General features: G+C 36.0%; 1 protein-coding gene across 3 annotated transcripts in view; it reads left to right on the top strand.

The window, feature by feature from the left end:
* stumps (DBB domain-containing protein stumps) overlaps positions 1-21,766 on the top strand; it is a 119,944-nt gene extending 98,178 nt beyond the window's left edge. For all 3 annotated transcript variants that reach the window (XM_089635553.1, XM_089635552.1, XM_089635554.1), the window contains 11 exons: positions 6,570-6,687; positions 12,634-12,866; positions 13,275-13,435; positions 13,619-13,763; positions 13,919-14,070; positions 14,196-14,328; positions 14,508-14,698; positions 14,851-15,763; positions 15,961-16,038; positions 16,130-16,212; positions 17,696-21,766. In XM_089635553.1, the coding sequence (XP_089491679.1) occupies positions 6,570-6,687; positions 12,634-12,866; positions 13,275-13,435; positions 13,619-13,763; positions 13,919-14,070; positions 14,196-14,328; positions 14,508-14,698; positions 14,851-15,763; positions 15,961-16,038; positions 16,130-16,212; positions 17,696-18,067 (2,579 nt within the window). In that variant the 3' untranslated portion in view covers positions 18,068-21,766. The remainder of the gene's footprint in view (positions 1-6,569; positions 6,688-12,633; positions 12,867-13,274; positions 13,436-13,618; positions 13,764-13,918; positions 14,071-14,195; positions 14,329-14,507; positions 14,699-14,850; positions 15,764-15,960; positions 16,039-16,129; positions 16,213-17,695) is intronic.
* Positions 21,767-23,104: the final 1,338 nt, after the last annotated feature.

The raw sequence follows: 23,104 nt of genomic DNA, 5'->3' as shown, positions 1-23,104 counted from the left end.
TTCAACTTTATGATATTCGCAGAAAAATCATATTTTTCCGCATTAAAATGCCTCGGTGCTGTCCGCCCGCCCGGGAGTTGCCCAGACTGCCCAGGCGGTCCCTACGCCACTGTATAAAATATACTACATTATATGCATCATCGTATCAGATGGAATTTGTAGGTACTTGCAAGTTTTAAAGTGGCAGCCATTATAGCCATCGGAGTGATTCGATTATTGGTTCGAGCGGGAAGCCAACTAGAACCCAATTAGGTGGCGGAGATTTTATAGGGAGTCAAGCGAAGCGGCGCTAATTATTACAGCAGTTATTAAATTAATCTTAATTGAAATCGATTATAGAAAACGCTTGGCTTCGGCGTTTTGCAATGTTTACTAAAACGTAAAAATAAAATAATTAAAAAAAAAAACTAGTCTGTTAATTTACCTACTTGCAGAATTTTCGGTTCAAGTTTTTATTTTTCGTGTTAGAATTCTTTTTTTTTAAGTTAAGTATTTATAATTTTCACAAGTACAGCTAAAGCATTTTAAATGTATTTATGCACACTGATATTGTTTCAGGTAGATTCGATATAGTTTGGAAAACCCGCCCGCAATCCCCTCCTACCCTGCAGTAATCCTGCGATACAGTACACAAGCATAAGCAAGAATTTCTTAAAAATGATTCTACTGTTGTAGGTATTATAATTTGTTACAATAGAGTTTACATCTGTCATAAGAAATAAAATGATTTGGTAGCAATCCAATTTAGGAAAAAAATGAGAACAGGCGTTAGGTAGGTATGATGTCCTTGTTCTACCGGTAATACAATGGAAGATGCTCCGAGGAACTAGCGTCATTGATCCCTTCGGCACCGGTGCATAGTCGGGAAACACGCCAAACACGCGCCCAACATATTATGTATACGGTTGAAATTTGTCACATGAGAACGAGTAGCTCCTACGACTACTCTGTATCTTTCGAAACTTTCCTGTAGCCGGTTTAGCCCTTAGAGTAATAATATAAGCCACGTCACAAACCCGTATTAACCCTTCCATTACGGTGTTTAAAAATTCGTCGTCTTCCGGTGCTATACACTAGGTAAATATTTATATATTGTAATTACTTAATGCAATAAATAAATGTATTGCGGAGGAATACCAAAAAAATTGAACTCTGTGTTTAGTTTATTCACAGATATATTTTATTAATTAGAGAAGATGTTCACTCAGTTGACAGCCCCCTGCTCGGCTGTGTAATGATTTACCTGCATCCGTGCTTCCTCCCTCCTACAACATGGGAATCTTCAACACTTATGTTCACTCCTTCCTCTCGTCAAAAAGACAGAGGGAAATAATTTTCGTCAGGGCCTCCTGTGTGGAGATGATGTTTATAAAAATCTACATACGTAAGCACCAATTATATATTTTTTTGATTATTGTTCGGCTTTTCTGTGTGATCTTGTTTTTCGTGCACGTAATAGTCGAGAAATTTTTATTTTTTTATTAAAAATACATCGATAATAGTCTTTCGTAATAACCCAAGCAAAAGTTCATTTACCTTTGTGGAGATAAACGCCATTTTATCTGAGAGCCGCGTCTATCATGTTTACTAATTTGTATTTGATGTATTATTATTAAATTACGTTATGTAAAAAGGACAAACGCCTCTCGGATTTTTATTGTCAATTATTCACACATGGATAAAAGTCGTATTAATAGGAAGTTGTAAATATAAAATGTATTTATTATGCTTATCGAGATGTCACACACTCCATGTCTCTATGTTATAGTCCTGCCAACAAGAAACTGGTATGACTCACCACTTTATATAAAAGATCTCAAGGGGTTTTTTGAAGTGAAACTTCTTTACGCGCGTCATGCAATTTCGAGGACCGGAGTAAAACCGACTCATGACCGAAACGAAAATGCGGGTACCCCCACCACCGATTAAAGTTCATTTGATCTAGTCAAAGTTTTGAAGTAACATATAAATGCTTCTTAGCTCATCCCGACAACTGGCGTTGGTGGTGTAATGGTCAGCATAGTTGCCTTCCAAGCAGTTGATCCGAGTTCGATTCTCGGCCATCGCACATTATTTTTTTGTTTTTAACGCCTTTTTCATTCAATATCTTATTTTTTAGTAGGTCAGAACATTTTTTAAAAGAAAATAATATTGCAAAATAATAAAAACACTTATCTCACTGTGATAAAACATTACTCCGCTAGAGCGCGCTTTGCGTTATTGTGTTGGATTAAAATTATTATCTAATCCGTATATTATGATAATTGTATTACATTTATTTAATTAATTTATTTATTTTGATAATATGTAATAATTTACAGAAAAAAAAATTAAAACTATCTCCCTCTGATAAAATATCCGTTCGCTAGAGCGCACTACGCGATCTTGTGTGGGATTCTATTTCTGTACATTGTACATTATTTTTAAAAATATATTATATTTTGGGTGTGATGTAGGTAACATTATAAAACATAACAAGCTCTCATATTTTCAGAACCTACATAATATAATCAATTTATGCGGCTTTGCTTACAGTTGGTGCTCAGCGTGGTTGGCTTTCAATCAGTTAAGCGAGGTTCGATTCTCGGCTGTGGCATTTTTGAAGTGAAACCTTGTTGAGGTGGGGGAGCCGCTCACGAACGTTCTCTCTCTTCTCTTCTTTCCTCTCTCTCAGACACCAGCGAACTGCGCCACGCCAAGCATCAGCTGAAACTAGAAGTTTCACTTCTGTCTTGCGTAGGCTTGACACACCCACTTTTTTTTTTAGAAAATATTTATTTTTTACCTTTACGTAGTTATCAATCTTCCGCTACGAAAGCTGCTAAGCTATTTACGAAAAGTTCATCAAACTTAAAAAGCAACATCAAAATAACATCGTCGCCGTATGGAATGAAAAAAAGACACGTAATACAGGGTGTATCAGTATGTAGGTACGCGAAAGACTATAACCAGCGATATCTTATCATATTTGAAGTAAAAAATGTATGCAGAAATGTTAATTTAGTATCTGACGACATTTCTTAAAATTTAAAACCCAATTTTTTTCGTCACACGTCACCACTGGGTGCAAATTGGCGTCTCACGTGATATGCAATCCGTCTCGTTCCATTAGCACCGTACGGATGAGACAGAGCGCGAATCACGTGATCCATTGCGACGTGTGGTAAGAAATATTGTTTTTAATTAAAATAAAATATCATCTTACCGCTAAATTACATTAACATTCTTCACTTCAAATTATGATCAAGAATCGCTTGTTAGTATTTCTGCTGATACACCCTGTATCTATATGCTATGGGGATTAGGAAACGAAACAATGACAATAATTCAGTTTGCAGGTCAGGACAATTATCGCGTTGCTGTGCCTATAACACATAAGCATTCATACCAGAGCTATAGTTGGCAGAATCATATTATTTATTATGCATTCATAGGGGAGCCTCCTGGCATTCGTCAATCTGAGCAACGGAATCAGGGAATTATTTATATTACGAGACAACCCAGCGAAACAGGAATGTGTCGTAAGAAAATAGATTTACATTTGAATTAAGAGCTTATAAAACATATATAGCATAAAAACGTCCATTGAAAAAATTCGAAATTAATTTATCGCACACACATCATTAAACATACTAATTTCTGTCTGTGAGTGATAGAAACTCTAATTTATTGCACTCGGATTTATTTGAATTTGTGTGTTATTTTCAAAATTAGAATAGATTATACAGGGTTTTCCAATAAGAGGTGTTATTTTGAATAGCCCGCTATTTCGGTAGATGTTACTTTTGAAGCTGTCATTTTTTGACATTTGACAAGTAGAAACTACGCCATTAATAAAAATGGAACGATACATGATTCAAAAACGCATTGAAATTATTAAAATTCACTTGAGTGAATCAAAATCATCTTGAGTGATGAGGCCCATTTCCACCTCGGTGGCTTCGTCAACGAGCAAAATTGTCGCATCTGGGGCTCGGAAAGCCCAAGAGTTATTGTTGAAAAGCCTCTCTCTATCCTCAACGTGTGACTGTTTGGTGCGGTTTATGGTCCGGCGGAGTCATTGGACCTTACTTTTTCGAAAATGAGGCTGGAGCAACAGTTACGGTGAATGGATTGCGCTATCGAGAGATGATTAATGAATTTTTATGGCCGGAATTGGATGGTATTGATCTGGACAATACGGCGCTGCGTGCCAAACAAACAACGAAACCATTGATCTTTTACGATTGAATATAAAAATAACACCTCTTATTGGAAAACCCTGTATAACAGATAGAGAACAGATTGCTAGTCTCAAGTATTCAGACAAGCAATCAAGTACGAACCTATTATAAAATATTTTAACAGAAAATTATTTTAATAATTGTCATTTTCAAAATTGGAACTGATGTGTCAAGAATTCAGACAAGAGAGAGAGATTGTACATGAAATCATCATCATTCTAGTATTTTCTATCTTATTTTCGTACAAGATGTTTGAAAAGAAAGAGGATGATCGTCGATGACACCGGTGCAATCTCTCTCCGGCAACCTGTAAATAAGTACCTACATTTTTGCAAATATCTTTATTTTATATTATGTCGTAATTGTGCTTGTTCTGACATGTTAAGCTTCAGAAATCATACAGAAAGTCTTAAAGTCTTACTCAAAATCTTCAGAAAGCTAGTCTATCACCGTATTCCACAAGTATGAAGCTATGCATTTGTAAATGTGGTTCGTTGGAGACATCGAAACCGAGACCAATCGAAACACTTTTGATGTTACTTACCGTTTGGTCGTATGATTTCCATTAGAAAAATGTGCCCCTTTTAAAAATAGGTTGTGGTTCCAATTACAGGGAACAATGGCACAGAAATTCAAATGAAAAAACCGACCTGACAAATAATAGGTCAGTGTGGAAAATCAATTCACAATAATCTTACTAAGCCATCTCATCGCCTTAAATAGAATCTGAACAATGCAGTGAAAGTGATTTTTTAATAAGTGATCCATCTTCTTTGCCACTTATGCAGCGTGATTAGTGCAAGTGTTGAGAGGAAGCTACCTCACATTTATGTTACCATCCTGGTCTTACATATATTTATGAACGTCCATGTTATTACTTCCGTCCGTTTATAAATATATGCACGCAATGCCTGAAGAGATGAAAGGTTCTAAAGGTACAAAGGGCTTATTGGAGATATCCTTCCATGACAAATAACTTCTCCCTGACCAGCCCACCATCCCGCTTATATATTTATTTTATTGATTGTCTTCTGCGGGATAATAAGTAGTGGGGTTGACTCTGGCAGTACAAAGTGAGTCAAAAGGGATACAGTGTAAATAGTAATGTAGTAGGTAGATATCTCTTCTACATCCCAACTGCTAGCTAGTCAAGATGTATCCGTAATCCTGTACTCGGTCTAATAAATGTATAATCTTGGGTTATCGTTGAAGTCTACCACCATCCACACACAACAGTAACACAACATAAACCCAACAGTGACGAAGCCTGTGGTATAAATATAATCACCCCACCTTCACCTCCCTGTATGCCAAGAATAAATAATTGTATAGTAAATACTTTTAATAATTATGTTATTTTAATGAGCTATGAATTTGTAAAAGCCTTTCGTTTAAAAATTCCATTCCATCCATCTACTTTAAATATATTACAAAAAATATGAACACCGAGAAAGCTGGGTAAATAAAGTTTGATTTCAATCATAACACTTTTACATATTTTTAATTGATTTCAACAAAATTGTTAGATTAATGTGTATTTTATCTTCAACGAAACAGATGCAATATTATTAATGATATACAAATAGTGAATTTACACGAAACGCGATGCAATGCAAATAATCTTATGTAATCGTTAATATACTAGAGCAGACCCGTGAAAACCACGGGGTTGTCTAAATTCTTGACAATTCCGTTCCAATTTTGAAAATGACGGTCAAAATAATTTTCTCTTAAAAATACTATTTGCAGGGTATCTGGGGGTTAAGTGCACTAACTTCAGGAGATGAGAAGTAAAAAATATAAATAACTTTTACAACATTCCTTTGTTTTTTTCCATATTCAACTTTATAGATAGAAACAATTCAACTTTTTTACCTTAAAATATTGTACTGTGCACTTTACCCCCAGACACCTTGTGTCTAATGTAATGAGGAAGTATATTATAGCTTGTCTGAATTCTTAATGCAATCAGTTCCAATGAACCAGAGTTACATCGATGATCACAATTACACACATTGTACACACAATTACACTATAGATACAGCTATAGAGAGCCAAAACAGTGCTATACAATTCAATTCCTTTGCAATACCCAGGGTCGGTCCGGTACAGGCCCAATCGGAGCTCTGGGCGCTGACTTGCAAAGGTGCCAAAGACCTGATAGTAACACTCTACAGGTTTTTACTAGCGTCAGGTGCCTTTTGGCTCAGGGCCGGCCCTGGTAATATTAACAATTATTCTTCCATCTCAAGATCCAAGATGTATCTCTAGTTGACTCTTGCAGCTCAACCTTTCCACGGGCATCTTTCGAACACTGTGACTAATGTTTTGTTTGTGTTGTTTTAGATATGGAGAGCATCGTGGTGGTGTGGTGCCGCGAGTCCCCCGAGGCGGGGCTGTGGGCCGACTACCTCACCTCCTGTTTCAACAAGATCATCGCCCAGAGAGCCCGCCAGCACTACAAGTAAGTACTATTAAAACACTACTGACTTTTGGACGAGGCTATAAAGTTTAAGCCTTATACTATTGTGGCAGTTCCCACTCTTAAGTCAAATATGTACAAACTTTGCACTGCATACATATATTACCGAACAAATAATTTTTTTTCCTATTTCGTAGCCATATATTTTAGTTTAGAGTGATTTTTTTTAGATTAAGGTAGAGTTGTTACTTGAACAATTCTTCAAATTTCAAAGCTGATCTTCGATTCTATTTTGTTTTCTGGCCAAAAAAAAGTGTAGTGTGTTGTGCCTTGAGGTTTCTTCTCCCTTTTGATCTTCCAGGAGTCACTTTTCGCTGCTGATTTCCAGATATTTATAAACTTTTTTACTTCTGTCATTTTTCATACTATTATTGTAGTTGTTTACTGTTGTGAATAATGGAGGAAGATTTCCCTCCTGGACCCCCTACAAAGCCCCCAGATCCCTCTCCGGACCCCCCAGACGGGGAAAATGTAGAAATTTCTGACAGTGATTCTGTCATTTTGACTTCTACCAAAAAAAGGAAATTTACTCCTTCTTCCCCAATAAAACTTGACTCGCCTTCAACTTCACAGTCCCCACCAGCACTTTCTCAACTTCCTCCAACAAACTTTTATTCTCTTCATTCCCGTGGCCCATTCATAGTATACGCCCAAAAAACTGAGCAAGGAAAAACCATCCACCCTCTTGAATTTGGCAAATTCCTATCAAATAGCAAGAATCTTTCAATCAAGCCTGGAGGTGTAAAAGCCGAGGGTCGCTTCCGAATCTCCGTCGAATTCCTCTCAGGGTCAGCTGCCAATAGTTTCATCAAAAATATCTTCATTTCATCTAATTCAAAGTTTAAGGCATATATCCCTACTTTCAATGTCACTCGCATGGGCCTGGTCAGAGGTATCTCGACCGATCTGTCCATCGAAGAAATTCTGTCTTCACTTTCAACCCCCCAACACATTGGCAATCCCATAAAAGCCAGAAGGCTAAATTACAAGGACTCCTCTGAGGGTATAATTTCCTGGAAGCCCTCCCAATCTGTCGTTATCACCTTTGAAGGTCAATCTCTTCCCTCCCATATATATTTATTCTTCAACTCATTACCAGTTGAAATGTATACTTATCCCACCACTCAATGTTTCAATTGCTGCCGTTTTGGTCATACCAAAGCTGCATGCAGATCTCAACCCAGATGTTTTAAATGTGGAGAAAACCACGCAGCTGACCAATGTCCTTCTTCCTCCTCACCTAAATGTTTTAACTGCTCAGGCTCACATACAGCTATCAACACATCTTGCCCAGAACAATCTCGCCAAAAAAATATTAAAATTTCTATGGCCTCTCAGAACTTGTCTTTTCTGCAGGCTTCTAAACTATTCCCGCCTGTCAAAAAATCATTTGCTGAGGCTTTATCCAGCAACTCCTCATCCAACCCTCTTCCCTCCACTACAACAACTTCTTCTCGTTCAACTAAATTCACATACAAAAACGCTATTTCTAAACCGGCTCCTGGATACGATCAGCAACAACACAACTCACTACTCTTAAATCCCAATGGTTCACCTCTTTCAAATGCCACAAATGGGTGTGCAAATAATTATAATCCGTCCTCAATGAACTCTCTTAAACTTTCTGAAAAACTCTCCCAAGACAATTCTTCATTTATCCAAACTCTTATTATGCTTCTAATTGACCTTATTTCTTCTCAAACTAATCTACCGTCCAACGCTGCTACTATTATTTCCACATTAAAATCATTTATTCAAAATGACTCTTCAGGATGTCAGAATACTTCAGTGGAATAGCCGAAGTGCTATTTCTAACAAATCTGATCTCCTTAACCTATTAAATTCCAACATTATTTCTTTGGCTGCTATCTCGGAGACTTGGTTTACTCCATCCACCCACTTTAATGTGGGAGGGTATTCCTGTCTCCGCGACGACCGCCCGGAAGGTTCGGGCGGCGGTGCTGCCCTTTTTATTAAAAAATCCATATCATTTTCCCCAATAAATAATATCAAACCCCCCAATGCTGACTTCCAAATGGTTGCAGCTAAAATAAAGGACACATCCTTTATTTCAGTCTATCTTCCCCCAACAGCCCACTTCAATAAACAAACTTGGTTGCAAATTGTAAGTCAACTAAGCCCTCCTTTCTTTATATTAGGCGATTTTAATGCCCATTCCCCCGTCTGGGGTTCTGCTTTCTCCGACCGAGATGGTCGAAGTGTGATGGATTTCCTAGATCAATCCAACCTTTTCCTTTTGAATGACGGATCTCCTACTAGGATCTCACGCCCCAGCACAAACCCCAGTGCAGTGGATCTATCGATATGTTCTACTAGTTTGGCTTCTCTCTCCTCTTGGGTGGTGTCCCCCGACCCTTGCTCCAGTGATCATTTCCCGATCACCATTACTTATCAAACTTCTTTCCAATCAGACAAGTCTCATATTTCGACAAAAATTAAAACGAAACACACCAAATGGGATGAATTTAACTCTCATATGGACAAGTTCCTATTAAATTCACCCGCCACCGATATATTTTCCGTCAAAGATGATTATAATAACTTCAAATCAATGCTCATAACTGCAATAAATAAATCAAATCCTCCCCCTAAAACTAAATCTCTCAAAAAACTCCCTCCAACTCCCTGGTGGGATGAGGAATGTTCCAAAGTAGTAAGAATTCGGAAAGCTAAATCTCTTTCCTATCGTTACAATATGACTATGGAGAACTATCTTATATACAAAAACGCTGAATCCAATGCCAAAAGGGTATTGAGGTCAAAAAAAAGATCCGGGTGGTACAACTTCTGCAGTTCAGTATCTCCGAACACTCCAATTTCGGAAGTTTGGTCTATGATCCGAAGATTTAGATCTTCCTTCAGTTCACCATCTCCTCGAGCGTCTCATTCTAAATGGATTGATGAATTTTTGGACAAAATTGCCCCCCCTTCTGTACCTAACTTAGATGAAATAACGCCCATCTATAATACTCCTATGTCTAATCATTGGCTAGACTCTCCGTTCACCTTAATTGAGCTAAAAAATTGTTTATCAACAGTCAAGGACTCATCTCCAGGCAGAGATGGTATACCTTACAGCATAATCAAAAATAGTAATGATAATGTTCTAAACCACTTCTTAAGCATCTTAAATAAAATCTTCCAGACTGGTATAATGCCTGATGACTGGAGTTGTCAAATAATCATCCCTATTTTAAAAACAAACAAATCACCAAATTCTGGATCCAACTACAGACCAATCGCTCTTTCATCCACCCTCAGTAAACTTTATGAAAAATTAATTAAAAACCGATTAGAATTTTTTGTCGAGAGTAAACAGCTTCTCTCTCCATCTCAATTTGGATTTAGGAAAAAAAAATCCACTCAAGATAACCTTGCCATCATCAGTACTGACATTAATTTATCAATTTCTAAACAGGAAGTTTGTCTTGCCGTCTTTATAGATATAGAAGGCGCCTTTGACAATGTTTCCATCCCAATCTTGAAAAAAAAACTTCTAGGCCTTGGCCTTCCCCCCATGTTTGTCCAATCTATTATTAATCTATTTCTAGATAGAAAAATTTTCATTGAACTTCCAGATATTTTTCCTCAAAGTAGGTCTATTTGGAAGGGTTTACCACAAGGCGATGTATTGTCCCCCTTACTGTATAATATATACACATATGATATGCATGTCGCTATTCCCCCACAAGTAAAAGTTATTGAGTTCGCAGATGACATAGCTTTCTTCTTATCATCCAAAATCATCCCTCTCGCCGTCAAATATCTTAACGAAGCCATGAATGCCCTTTGCACATGGCTCACGTTAAATGGTCTTGAACTTTCAATCCAAAAGACTCAGTGTGTCACCTTCTCAAACCGCCATAAAAACCCCCCCGTTCAAATTTTATTTAAAAATTCTCCAATCCCCAACGCTTCTGAAGTAAAATTTTTGGGAGTAACATTTGATAGGAAACTTAAATGGTCTTCACATATTAATAATTTAGTTACTAAATGCGAAAAAAATTTAAATATCATCAGATCATTATCTGGCGTTTGGTGGGGTGCTCACCCTACTTGCATTAAGTTGCTTTACAACGCACTTATTCGAAGCCATCTTGACTATGCCTGCCCACTTTTTAGTACTGCCTCAAAAAATGTACTTGATAAATTAGACAAAATTCAATCTAAATCTTTGCGAATTATAACTGGAGCGATGCAATCGTCACCCATCAATTCCCTTCAAGTAGAATGTTCTGATCCTCCTCTTTATTTAAGGCGTCAACTATTTGCTGACAAATTTGTTCTTAAATGTTTAAATTCTAAATGTCATCAGGTTATCCCCAGCGTCTCGTTGTTCATTGACTCAACCCATTCATCTACAAACAGAGCTTCAACTAAACCTCTTCCTGACATCTGTAAAAATTTTAAGTCTCTCTCAGAGCTTCACATCATCCAAAATGATCTACTACCCTTATACAAATTAAAATATAGTCACGTCACCCTATCCCCAACAATAATAGAAGGGATCGGAATCCTTAAAAGTCATTCCAATCTCCCGGCCCGAACTGTCAATAATATGTTCAATGACATTATTTCATCTAAATGGCCCAACTTTTCTCTTTTATTTACTGATGGATCCAAATCTCCCGACTCTCCTAACTGTGGTATAGGTATTAACGTTTACCACAATAATTCTAATGACAGAATATTTCATTCAATTTCAAATCAATTTTCAATATTTTCAGCCGAGTGCATTGCTATAATAGAATCTCTCAAATATATAATCAAAAATAATTTTGAACATTCCCTCGTTCTCTCTGACTCTCTCAGTTCCCTCCAAAAACTTAAATCCAGTCCTCTTCTTCATCCTGATGATCACTTTGTATGCCTTATTCGAGAGATGATAGCCTCCATTCAAAGCTATGGTAAAACTGTAACTCTGATTTGGATTCCTGGACATGTTGGTATCATGGGTAATGATATTGCGGATGCCTTGGCAAAACAAGGAGCGTCCAACCCTGTTGTTACCCTCGTAAACCACATTCCCCTATCTGACATTTTTTCCATCATCAAAGATAGATCCCGCAATGTTTGGTCGGAGTATTGGCACATTGCTAGTCAATCCAAGGGAGCCTGCTATGCCTCAATACAAAGGACTATTCCATCAAAACCGTGGTTTCAGCAATTCCCTCATTTTTCCAAAAAAGAAATTTCTTCACTCATTCGAATGAGGATCGGACATTGTTCCGTTCCTTCCCATCTTTTTAAAATTCACGTTGTTGACTCCCCAGATTGTACATTCTGTGGTCTAGAAGTGGGAACTTTAGATCACATATTTTTTGGTTGTCCCTCTCTAAACAAATATCCTCTATTCTATCAAGCCTTATCTAAAATTGCCTCCCCTCCATTCAACATCTCGTCTCTTCTAAGTCTGAACTCGACTCCAATTTTCATTATAATTTTGAAATTTGCCTATTTAAATAAAATTAATATTTAAATTCACCTTTCATTTCTCAATAATTTTAAATGATGGCCAAGAACACCCTTGAAGGGTGAAAGCCAGAAATAATGTTAAAAAAAAAAAAAAAAAAAAAGCTGATCTTCAAGTTCTGTGAAGGTTCTATTCAAGATCTGTGATCATTTCAGTTTTGTGAAACAACTGGCCAATAATGATATACATAATAACAGAAGTTGATTACAACTTTCACAGAACTTGATAATTAATATTGAAATTTGATGAATTGTTCAAATTCTATGAAACAACCCATCCTAACTCTGTTTCTCGTTCAAACTAAGAACATTGATAAATCTATGCTGGCATTTAAAGGGTTAATATTTCAGAACTTAAATCAACGGTTGGCGTCTGTCATGCAAATAAAACTTGTTTTTTCATGGTAAATTAATAATTTAATCATTTTTTTGCAGGGTGTTTGCCGTCCATATAGAGGACATGTCTGAAACGGCCGAGGAGAGTTCCAAGGTGAAGCAGGTGGCCAGCGCCAAGCTGCAGCTGCTCATCATGTGCCCGAGGCTGCTGTCCCATGTGGAGGAGTTGCCGGATAACCTCCTCGAGGTCCTAAATGTGTTCCAGGCCGAAAAGGTGCTGACCATGCTGCTCGGTGTCAATGACGATATGGTGTCAGGCATTCACAGAAAGGGTAATTAATTAAATTCATATTGTTGTGTAAGCTACTTTATTTCAGGTGTTTTATCGATATGTATAGGTAAAATATAGATATTTTGTTTGGATTTTCGTGCTTTTAAAGCTGCATAAACATTGATTAATTTTTGCTGCATATTCTTAAAAAAATTTTCTGCCATGCTAATTCTATTCTTAAAGAAATAGCTTATTAACTTGATATTGCCGAGAAAGTAAAAATCCCAGAAAGTGTTGTTTTCAAATTACCATATAGATACGCCGGCGCTCAACGGATACAAATTTTTTGTATTTAATGTGTACTTTTGGCGCTTGAAAAGTTAAATACAGAATTGACGTTCATACGCCAAAAGATAATTTCAGAAATAAATCAATTATTGCGCTAATTTTAATTGGTTTACTCTTTTAGCATTCCCTTCCTACGAAGAGTGGCAAAGAATGATTGTTAAAGAGCAGGATAATACGTTCGTGGACAATTTCCTCACCAAGGCTGTTGATATCATGAGCAAGAAGTATCGTCCTGCTCTTGACAAAGCTGCATTCTCCATCATTCCAAAAAAGATTAAACCTGTAAGTATATTTTAATCAATGCATGCTCATAAATTTTAAAACATATCTGGATTAATAATGAACAATCGTTTGTTTTAACCGGCAAACTTATCGTTGAGTAATCCGTGTCTAGTTAAATTGGAAATGCAGTCAAAAGGTTAAATGATGAATAACTAATGCGTGTAAATGTTAATTTTATTTCAGGGTCAAAACAGAGTGATTGCTCTCCTTAATGAGCCGATTTCCAACGAAGATGTGATAACCGTACAAGTTGACAAAAAAGGAGAAATACTTCAAATACATTCCTTCAAAAAGAGGAATCCGTATACACTCCAATTTGATGTGCCAGGTTGGTCAAAACATCTGCTTGTTGGCATAATATAATAATTAACATCATACAAAATAATACCAACATGTACAGTTGAATGAAGGCATAAAAATATGTGGGACTGATTTTTTCTTTTTATAATTGGTTTGTTAATGTGTGTTGCGTTTCTTTTAAAGATTGCTGTCTGGAAGTTTCCATGCTGGTATGGATCAAAATAGAAAAGAACGGAGTATCATGTGGAAGTCGTCAAATCAAGTGTGAAAGCAGACTTAGAGAATTGGACCAGATCTTACGAGGAAGTGACAACCCGCTAGAGTTTATGTGCCAAGTAGGTTTTAACATTGATGTTCTAGATATTAATTTATAAATACATCAACATACTGTTTCATAGAACATTATTTGGCAGAGTATTTTATTCACGATGATTTTTTTAAACGTTTAAATGATTTGCAGACCCTTGGATTCAAAACAACGGACAAAGACCAACTGGACAGTTGGATGCTGACTGCCTTCCAAAGAAACATTCCCCCACACTTTAACCTGCTCTCCACTCCTCTTCAAGGCAACTTGAAAGTCAACACAAACAGTAAGTTCATTTAAATCATTACAATCTAATATTTACAATTTTCTATTGTAATACATATATTATGTACTATCATTCAAACATAATAAAACACGAAAAGCATATTTTCTGAATTGATCATTCGGTAACACTATTGTCACTGTGTCATTAGTTGATTACAAATTGCATTGTTTCTCCTCAAGGTGTGGACGAATACCCTACCCTGCTCCACTTTGCGGCCAGGTTTGGTCTGGAGCGCCTGTGCTGGCAGCTGCTGGAGTGCCCTGGAGGCGAGGCCGCCTGCGCCACGAGGAACCTGCGTCACCTCACTCCTGCAGACCTGGCGCACCACCACGGCTTCCCGCAGCTGGCCACCGTGCTTAGGGGGTATATGGTAAGACACAGAACAATTCAACTACCACTACACAATCCTATTATAATAATAGAATGGTAAAATAATATTGACAATAGACTGAGTCATTTTCATGTTTTCCAACTTGAATCCTTACATAACAAAATACTCACCTGCTTTCTTTGTCGTTTCAGCAAATGAACGAATTCTCAAACATGTACTACTACTTGAAAAACATGAGCGAAGACGGACCAGATGGCGTCAAAGCTCCAGAAAATGTACCAAAGATATTGAACACGGACCACACGCAGGAGTCATGGGCAAAATTCAGTGCATCTAAATCCACCATCACCCCCATCAACACACCCGACACTAACCGCTCAGACCCCTTCAGCGAGGAGTGTCTGCAGAACCTCGAGGCTAAACCTTCTAACCATAAGTTTATGAAAGCCCCAGAGAGTCCAAGAGTGCCGACATCCCCTAAACTGTTGACCGGCGAATGGCTCTATGAAAACGACATGTGTCAAATGAACTCTTCGTTCATCTCCCAAAAGAGCATTCAGAAAGCCATTGAACACGACTATTTAATTCAGCCTTCGAATATTAAAGTTGAAATTGTTGAAACCCCCCCGCCAAACCGACCCAAACTGATAGAACTCAACATGAACAAGAGAAACAATTCTCAACACAGTATCAACATCAGCTCTCCTGTTACAGAGAAACCATCGCCATTCCAATTACCTCCAGAGTTCTTCGAAAGCAAATGCTACAACAACATTCCACAAACCAAAAATAAATACAGCGCATCCGTATCCGTCTCGTCCAAAAGCTCTCACGATCACGCTACTACGCCGACAGGTCAAGACGAACTGGCCGAGATCATCAACGACTTTAAAAATAACGTGTTCAGTATATCGGAGGTGGAGAAATTAGTTCTGGATTGGCGCAACAGAAATGAGACTCAGCAATCACTCAAGGAGAAGCAGGAACAACTTAACAAGATGCGGGAGGAATATGACAAACTTCAGCGCCGTATTAAGGACGATATGAAACGACCAACACCTTTTGACCGTGTCCGAAAAATATTCTCAAAGGGAAAATCAAAGAGTTAGTATAACAATTCTACAGTGCTGCTTTACAATTTAAATTTCATTGTTTTCTACAAACATATTATAGTGTAGCTACGTATTTGACCCGTTCAACTTAGAAGGTACATAATATATGTAGGTCTTAAACTTACTTTGCTGGCAGAAGGTTAATGAATTTGCTCCATTGATCTAAATCACTTAATTATTTCATTTCAGATGGCAAGGCAGGAATTACAGACATCAAATTGAATGGTCAGAGGCCAAACAGTGGTCTCAGCATCCACAGTGTGTCCAGTAAGTAATTTTGCATAATTTAAGTCTTCAATCATGTAATTTCACATGTTGAGTGGATGTGGTACTATGTGATATGTTTATCCTCTTTCAGGTTCATCATCAGGAAGACTCAGCACGGCCAGTGGAGGAAGCCTTGGTGACAGCGGGACGCAATCCGATAACGATGATGCTAAGGTATTAAAAATACAATTTACAATGTATCATTATGGATTAGCCACGATTTATTTATCTCTCCTGTTTATGTTCTTCTAATGACACTAATTAAAGAGTTGTGTTGTTGCAAAACAGTTTGAAACACCTTAAATATAAAAAGAATGCACATTTTATGCTAAATATCTAAAAAAACCTTCTTCTTTAAACATTTAGAAAAAACTATTATGTTTATCTTCAATGTGTTCTCAACGGTTTTTCTTTCAGAGTGGGTTTTGTAACTCCTCACTTCAAATCTCTAACCCCATTATGTCAGTTTTCCCGCCGTATTCCACCTGTCAAAACCAACTCCTTTGCTCTTTCAAAAATAGAACTCGTTGCTACAAAAAGTAAAAGTAGGTGTAGGTAGAGTGAACGCACAATTATAATATCCTCGGGTATAAGATGGTTCATAGTTCATATTAATCTCGTTCGTAACCAAAACCCTGCATGAACGACTCTCAATGGATTTCTTTTGAAAATTGCTGTCTTGAATCCATTCTTTTTTTATAATTTTTTACAGAAGTATTTTTGTCGAAAAGAATGTGACCTTACTGGGGTACCCCCTTCTAAGGTCACATTGTACATGGTTTTGTGTAGAAATTGTAAATTAAGTTAAGTTTTTTTGGTTGGGTTGCAACACCGTATTTATATTTTTCCTTCCTGTTTCCATAATGCATGTATTAATACTTCTTTTGAAGACGGTTATTTTTATTGCAAAGGGGAGGATATTAAATAATTTTATAGAGAAATATTGCATACATATTACTTTGTTCAAAAGTCGTTTTAGTTGTAGGTTGGTGAATGGTATGTTGTAGTGAGAATCTTGTTAATCGACCTGAGTTTTATGTGGAAAGTTATCCTGGTTTTTGAATGCGTAAATTAAAATATCTTTTGAATAAAATGGAAACATCATTAACATCTGCCCTTGATTTGGTATGTGGAAATCTCTTACATTTTATGTGAAAATTTTAACGAAATCGTCAATCATTTTTTTTTATTCTTAACATTTCATTTATTTTTGAGAGAATTTGTCTTTTCAGCGTCTCACCTTTTTAATGATTTGTAAATACTCTGGTTACCTCTCTAAAAGATTTATTTTTAAATTAGGAATAAGTTTATAAAATTTTTCATCTGAGTAATGATTGCTTCTTTGGTTTGTCTTGGCAAAAGATTAGCACGCCCAAGCTTTATCATGAAAATAATTTACAGGAAATAATTACTATGTTAACTCCTTATATTTTTGTTTGAAATTTGGTCGTTTTAACACATGCACTGGGTAACCGCCTCGTCCGGCTAATAGTGTGATGCGAGACTACCCTCAAGCACTTATGTGTGAGTTTAAAGACGAGGGCTCCATAAAAGAGTTAATAAGGAACTTATAATCGTGAGATTTGTGCTTTCACTCTGCCTACTCACCTCCCTTAAATTTTTATTTGAGTGAACTAATAAAATCTTTCTATTCCAGATGTTTATGGAGATGAACGCAATCCCAAAATCTCCTTCCAAACTGGGATCCGACCGCTTCGTCCTAGAGGACTACCTCATCCCCCCTCCTCCGCGCCCCTTCTCCAACCCACCTCCGAACCCCTCCCACCCCGTCCAGCATCACAACCCCCGCAAGAACGACCCCCTGCCCAGCATCCCCGTCTGCCACTCCAAGCAGGAGTACATCCTCAAGTCTCCCTACCCCATGGACACCATCAGCGAGAGAGACGTCCCCCTGCAGATGCAGGAGACCAGTCTGGACCAGGCCCAGTGCTCCCAAGACATTCCCCCCCTTCGGTACCTGTCCAATGATGTGTCGGAACACCAGTACATGAACATGTCGCCCGCGTGAGCCATCTAGTCTTAATTTGTATTCTGTAAAACTGTAAATACATAAATATGTAATTATTTCAGACTAGATTTGCAACTTTTCTTTGTTTTGAATCTTTGAGAATGAGTCCAGGTGCACACGGGTACACTACCTACAGCTACCCAGACTTATACCCAAATTTGGGTAGCTTATACCTGGAGCGGTTAAAACAAATGAGATTATAATATTTACGTTTTGACTTTTTTTTTCTTCTTATGTGATTACCTCAAGACATTGAATAGTTGAAATGAATTTTTAATATTATGATCGGGTGAGCCCATCCAAAGACGTCATCAGAACCAAAAGTTAAGGTATCAATTTTATTGTTAATTCAAATTATATTAAAACATAACTCTGATGCAATCGAAAAAATTTGGCTTCAAAGGAAGCATTGACACAAAACTGGGCTTTTAACTAAACATAATAATTTGTTGTAATTTCTCCTGATTTGTTGTAAATACTATCGGATGTCTCTAAAGAATTTGGAGTTTCTTTTATTATTATTATTATTACAATAAAAATTTGTACAGTTAATATTTATGTTGAACCAAATGAGATTTTTGTAAAATTCTATTTTCTTTGTTTAATTTTTGTAAATAATGTTGATCTCCATGTTATAAAATACTGCATATTTTAAGACCTGATATCGCAATAAAATGAGTGTCATTTAACCGTTAACTAAGAAAAGAAACATTTTTCTTAATAATTTAACTGAAAATGTCTCGGGTCTCCAGTTAGGTGTGACTGAATAATATATTTTTGTATGAAGTACAAATATCTTATGAACTATGTTACTTTAAAAAAATTAGCATGAATAAATGTACAATTAAATTGAAATACTTCTTACAGTAAAGCTTACCTATAAATAGTTTAAATTCCATAAGGGACTGAGATTAGATGTAGTTTAGCATTGAAAATCTGCCGACATAAAAAAAATGTCAGTAGGCGTGTAAAAAACAAAATATATTCATATAAAGCAACTACATATTTTATATTATTATATTAGATAATGTAGTCATTTCGAGAACCAAACCATTGTATAATTATAAAACCATATATAATAAAACCTTTTATTATTTTTTTGCATAATTTGCTAGTTAAAGATGTGTAAATTTAATTTCCGTAAGTAAGATTAATTTGTATTGAGATTTACCCTCTAATGGGTAAATTCAATGGTGAAATATGTGCCATATATTTTTTAAATACATATAAATGAATTCCCCAAATAGTATATTTTGGAGAACATTGATTTTATAGTTGAATTAAAATTTACATGTGTTATACAAATGAATAGAATACATATAATGAAAGTAGTAATTAATGAAATGTAAATAATGTCCTTCATACCGTAAGTAATCTTTATCTACAATTCTAACTCATTACAGCACCAAGTGTGTTTTAGTAACTTAATGACGTGCAACATCCACATAAGGGTATATCATATGTGATCACGTATGTGTCAGCCGTCTAGATCAGTGCTCCGCAACCGGTGTGCCGCGGTCAAATTCAATGTATTTGACATTTTACAATATTTCATTATGTATTTAATACACAATGACAAAATATTTTTCATAATATTGTCTGTTTTTCATTCTCTGCAGATACTGTTAAAAGACGAATTTACAATATATTAGCAACTCTGATTAGAAAACTGTTATTGGCTGAAAAATTTGCGCTTCAGATCAACAAAACAACCGATATTAAAAATAAAGCACAGTTGATAGCTATTGTACTTTTCGTTGACGAGGACTTTATTAAAGAACATCATTTATTTTGTAAGGAGGTTCCAGAGCGAACTACCGGTGAAGAATTTTTTCAAGTAACCGATGATTTCTTCAAAATATATAATATTAAATGGAGCAATTGCATTGCTGTTTGCAAGGATGGCGCTGCGGCAATGACGGGTAGTAAAAAAGGGTTTTGTCTCTTATGTAAAACAAAAAAATCCAACGTTACAATTTACACACTGCTGCATACATCGAGAAGCATTGATGGTCAAAAATTTACCGGAGGAACTTTTGAACACGATGAATGAATGCATTAAAATCGTAAACATAATTAAATCAAGAGCCCTAAACTCGCGAATCTTTGGAATACTCTGTGCAGAAATGTCATACAGAAAAAAATCTGTGAATCTTTATTGTTTTATACTGAAATTCGTTGGCTATCCCGAGGCAAAGTTTTGGCTAGATTGTTTGAGCTTCGTCACGAGGTGCGTGGGTTTTTTTAAAATCAAAACATGCCCAAACTATATCAGATATCAGTACCTCGATGATAATTACTGGATAGCCAAACTTGCATACATGGCTGATATATTCGAGCATTTGAATGAACTTAATAACGAACTTTGGCAAAAAGAGTTACAAAAAGGATATTTGGAAATGTAACAAAGGATCAACCATAGTACAATTAAAAACAAACAAATAACTGTGGATCTGGCCCAACAACATTTAAGTATGCTTCAGCAGAAATTTGGTCAGTATTTTATTCCATTAATACGGAACAATACGATTGGATTCGAAATCCTTTTGCAACCAATGCAATAAATTTTACGGAAGCAATGCTTCTGCAAATTCGAGTGGAATTTACAGATTTAAATAATGACATGACATTAAAACTTCACTTCTCCGAAGATCAATTAGATGTTTTCTGGATTTACGTTAAAAAAGAATATCCTCACATTTCCGTCAAAGCATTAACACTACTTCCATTTTCAACGACATATTTATGTAAGAAAAGTTTTTCAACGCATTAATTAAAAATGATAAGCGGTCATGCTTAAAAGGTCTTGACCAAGAATTTCGGGTTGCGCTGTCAAAAATCGAGCCGAATATAAAACTTTTGTGTTCATTGAAACAAGCGAAGGTTAATTTAACAATTAATCGCTCATTCATTTATTATTATTTTATAATAATTATGAAGATTGCGTAAAAATAAATATGTTATAGTTATATGTATGTATGTATAGTTTTCAAATAAAAAACAAGAAATTATTGTAAAATTTGTGTATCAATTTAATATGTATATATTTAAGCTTTAGGTGTGCCGCGGAATTCTAGGAAGAAATTTGGTGTGTCGTAGGTGAGAAAAGGTTGCGGAGCACTGGTCTAGATCATTCATTATATTCCCTAAGTTTTTCTGAATAATTTACGGAAAAACGTACAATTAATGTTGTACAAACGTACAACATTACATCGAGCACTTTGATATTTAAATAAACAACAATTAGTTCCATAATTTTTGTACATTACAATATTATATGAACTGTGTAAATGGTGACCAGATAACTCATCAAAATGACAATTCAACACAACTATAAAAAGTGATGAAAAGCGATGAAACAAAAACTACTACTTTTGTTTCTTCACTTTTAATGACTTTATATCACCTTTTAAAGGTGTGTTGAATTGTCATTTTGAGGAGTTATTGTGGAACAATGTAGTAATAAAAAATAAAAATGTAAGGGTATGAAACAAAATATTAATTACCTGCAAGAAATGGTGGAATACAAAATAATAGAAATGAACGATCTTATTAATTAAGATATTTGTAAATATAATTTAGATGGATGAGTCACATCTATTCAACCACAATGTCAAATAATTTATGTGTAGGGAAAAAAATATTGAATAAGTTTTATATGGTGTAGTATGTTATTTGTCATAACCAAAAAATACTATTTAATTCACTTTTATAAAATGATTGTTTCATTTTCCCAACCATTCCTTCCCACAATATAAGTGTATTTGTTGCACATTTCAGACTGGAAGACACTCACCAAAGACGGGTTGTTTCAGAGAATTTGAACAATTCTTCAAATTTCAAAGTAAATTTGCAAGTTCTGTGAAAGCTCTTTTCAAGTTGTGTTATGTTATTATTTCAATTCTGTGAAGTAATTGGCCTATAATTACATAATAACAGAACTTGAATAGGACATTCACAGAAACCGTAAATGAACGTTGAAATTCAATGAATTGTTCAAATTCTATGAAACAACCCATCCTAAGGATGGGTTGATTCCAGTTGTTTCACAAAACTGAAATAATGATAGAACTTGAATAGAACCTTCACAGAACTTGAAAATCTACTTTGAAATTTGGTGAAATGTTCAAATTCTGTGAAACAACCCGTCTTAAGTATCACCATGGGGAAAGACCACCATTCGGCTGTGAAATTCTTGTTTTTATCTGAATAGCTAAGTACTTGCCCACCTTCCTCTTCACCATCTCCTACCATTCCCACCACCTTCAGCCTCAAAACAGATCCCAATTGGGGATGCCATAGCCTGGAATCTTGGACGGTATTCAAATTTAAAATAAACAAATAGTATTTTCATTATTGAAGAAGAAGATAATACTAATAAATCGAAACGAAACATGAAAAAGAACAAGACACAGAAAAATAAAAAGATAATGGTCGCAACCGGAAATTGAACTTGGGTCTTACCGGAACAACGTCTTTAACCACTCGACCATTGGGACCTAATTATTATATGTCTATTTTGTCGATCTCATATTTCAAATTCAGAATTAACAATATCATCTTGCATCAATATTGTCTCGGATAAACATATCAAATTTTTATTTGTATTGGATACTTTTTCTAAAAGTCTAAATGAATATTCAGGAACAACTTTTTTAAGGTTATAACCATCAACGTCATATATAATTGAAGAAGAAGATAGTACTAACAATCTAACATTAATATTTATATATATAACCTTAAAAAAAGTTGTTCGTGATTAATTAGTTTATAACTTATTTAAAATGTTTCATTTAGATCAAGGCTGCCCAACCCCAGGCCCGCGGGCCACAATGTGGCCCGCGAACGAATTATAAGTGGCCCGCGTGAACCATTTTCAAAAAACCCGCCAATCCGCCACTTTGAAAAAGTATCGCGGGCCCGCGGTAAAACAAACAATGCAGCTTGCGCGCGGTCACCAGTGTTGCCAACGAAGGCGATTTATCGCTATTTAGGCTACTCAGAACGAGAATCAGCGACGAAAAAAATCTAACCTGT

This window comes from Hesperophylax consimilis, chromosome 9 (assembly GCF_061612785.1).
Source record: "Hesperophylax consimilis isolate HC1 chromosome 9, BYU_Hcon_1.0, whole genome shotgun sequence".
Lineage (NCBI taxonomy): Eukaryota > Metazoa > Arthropoda > Insecta > Trichoptera > Limnephilidae > Hesperophylax > Hesperophylax consimilis.
The sequence above is the reverse complement of the archived record's forward strand: the minus strand, read 5'-3'. Positions and strand labels throughout refer to the sequence as shown.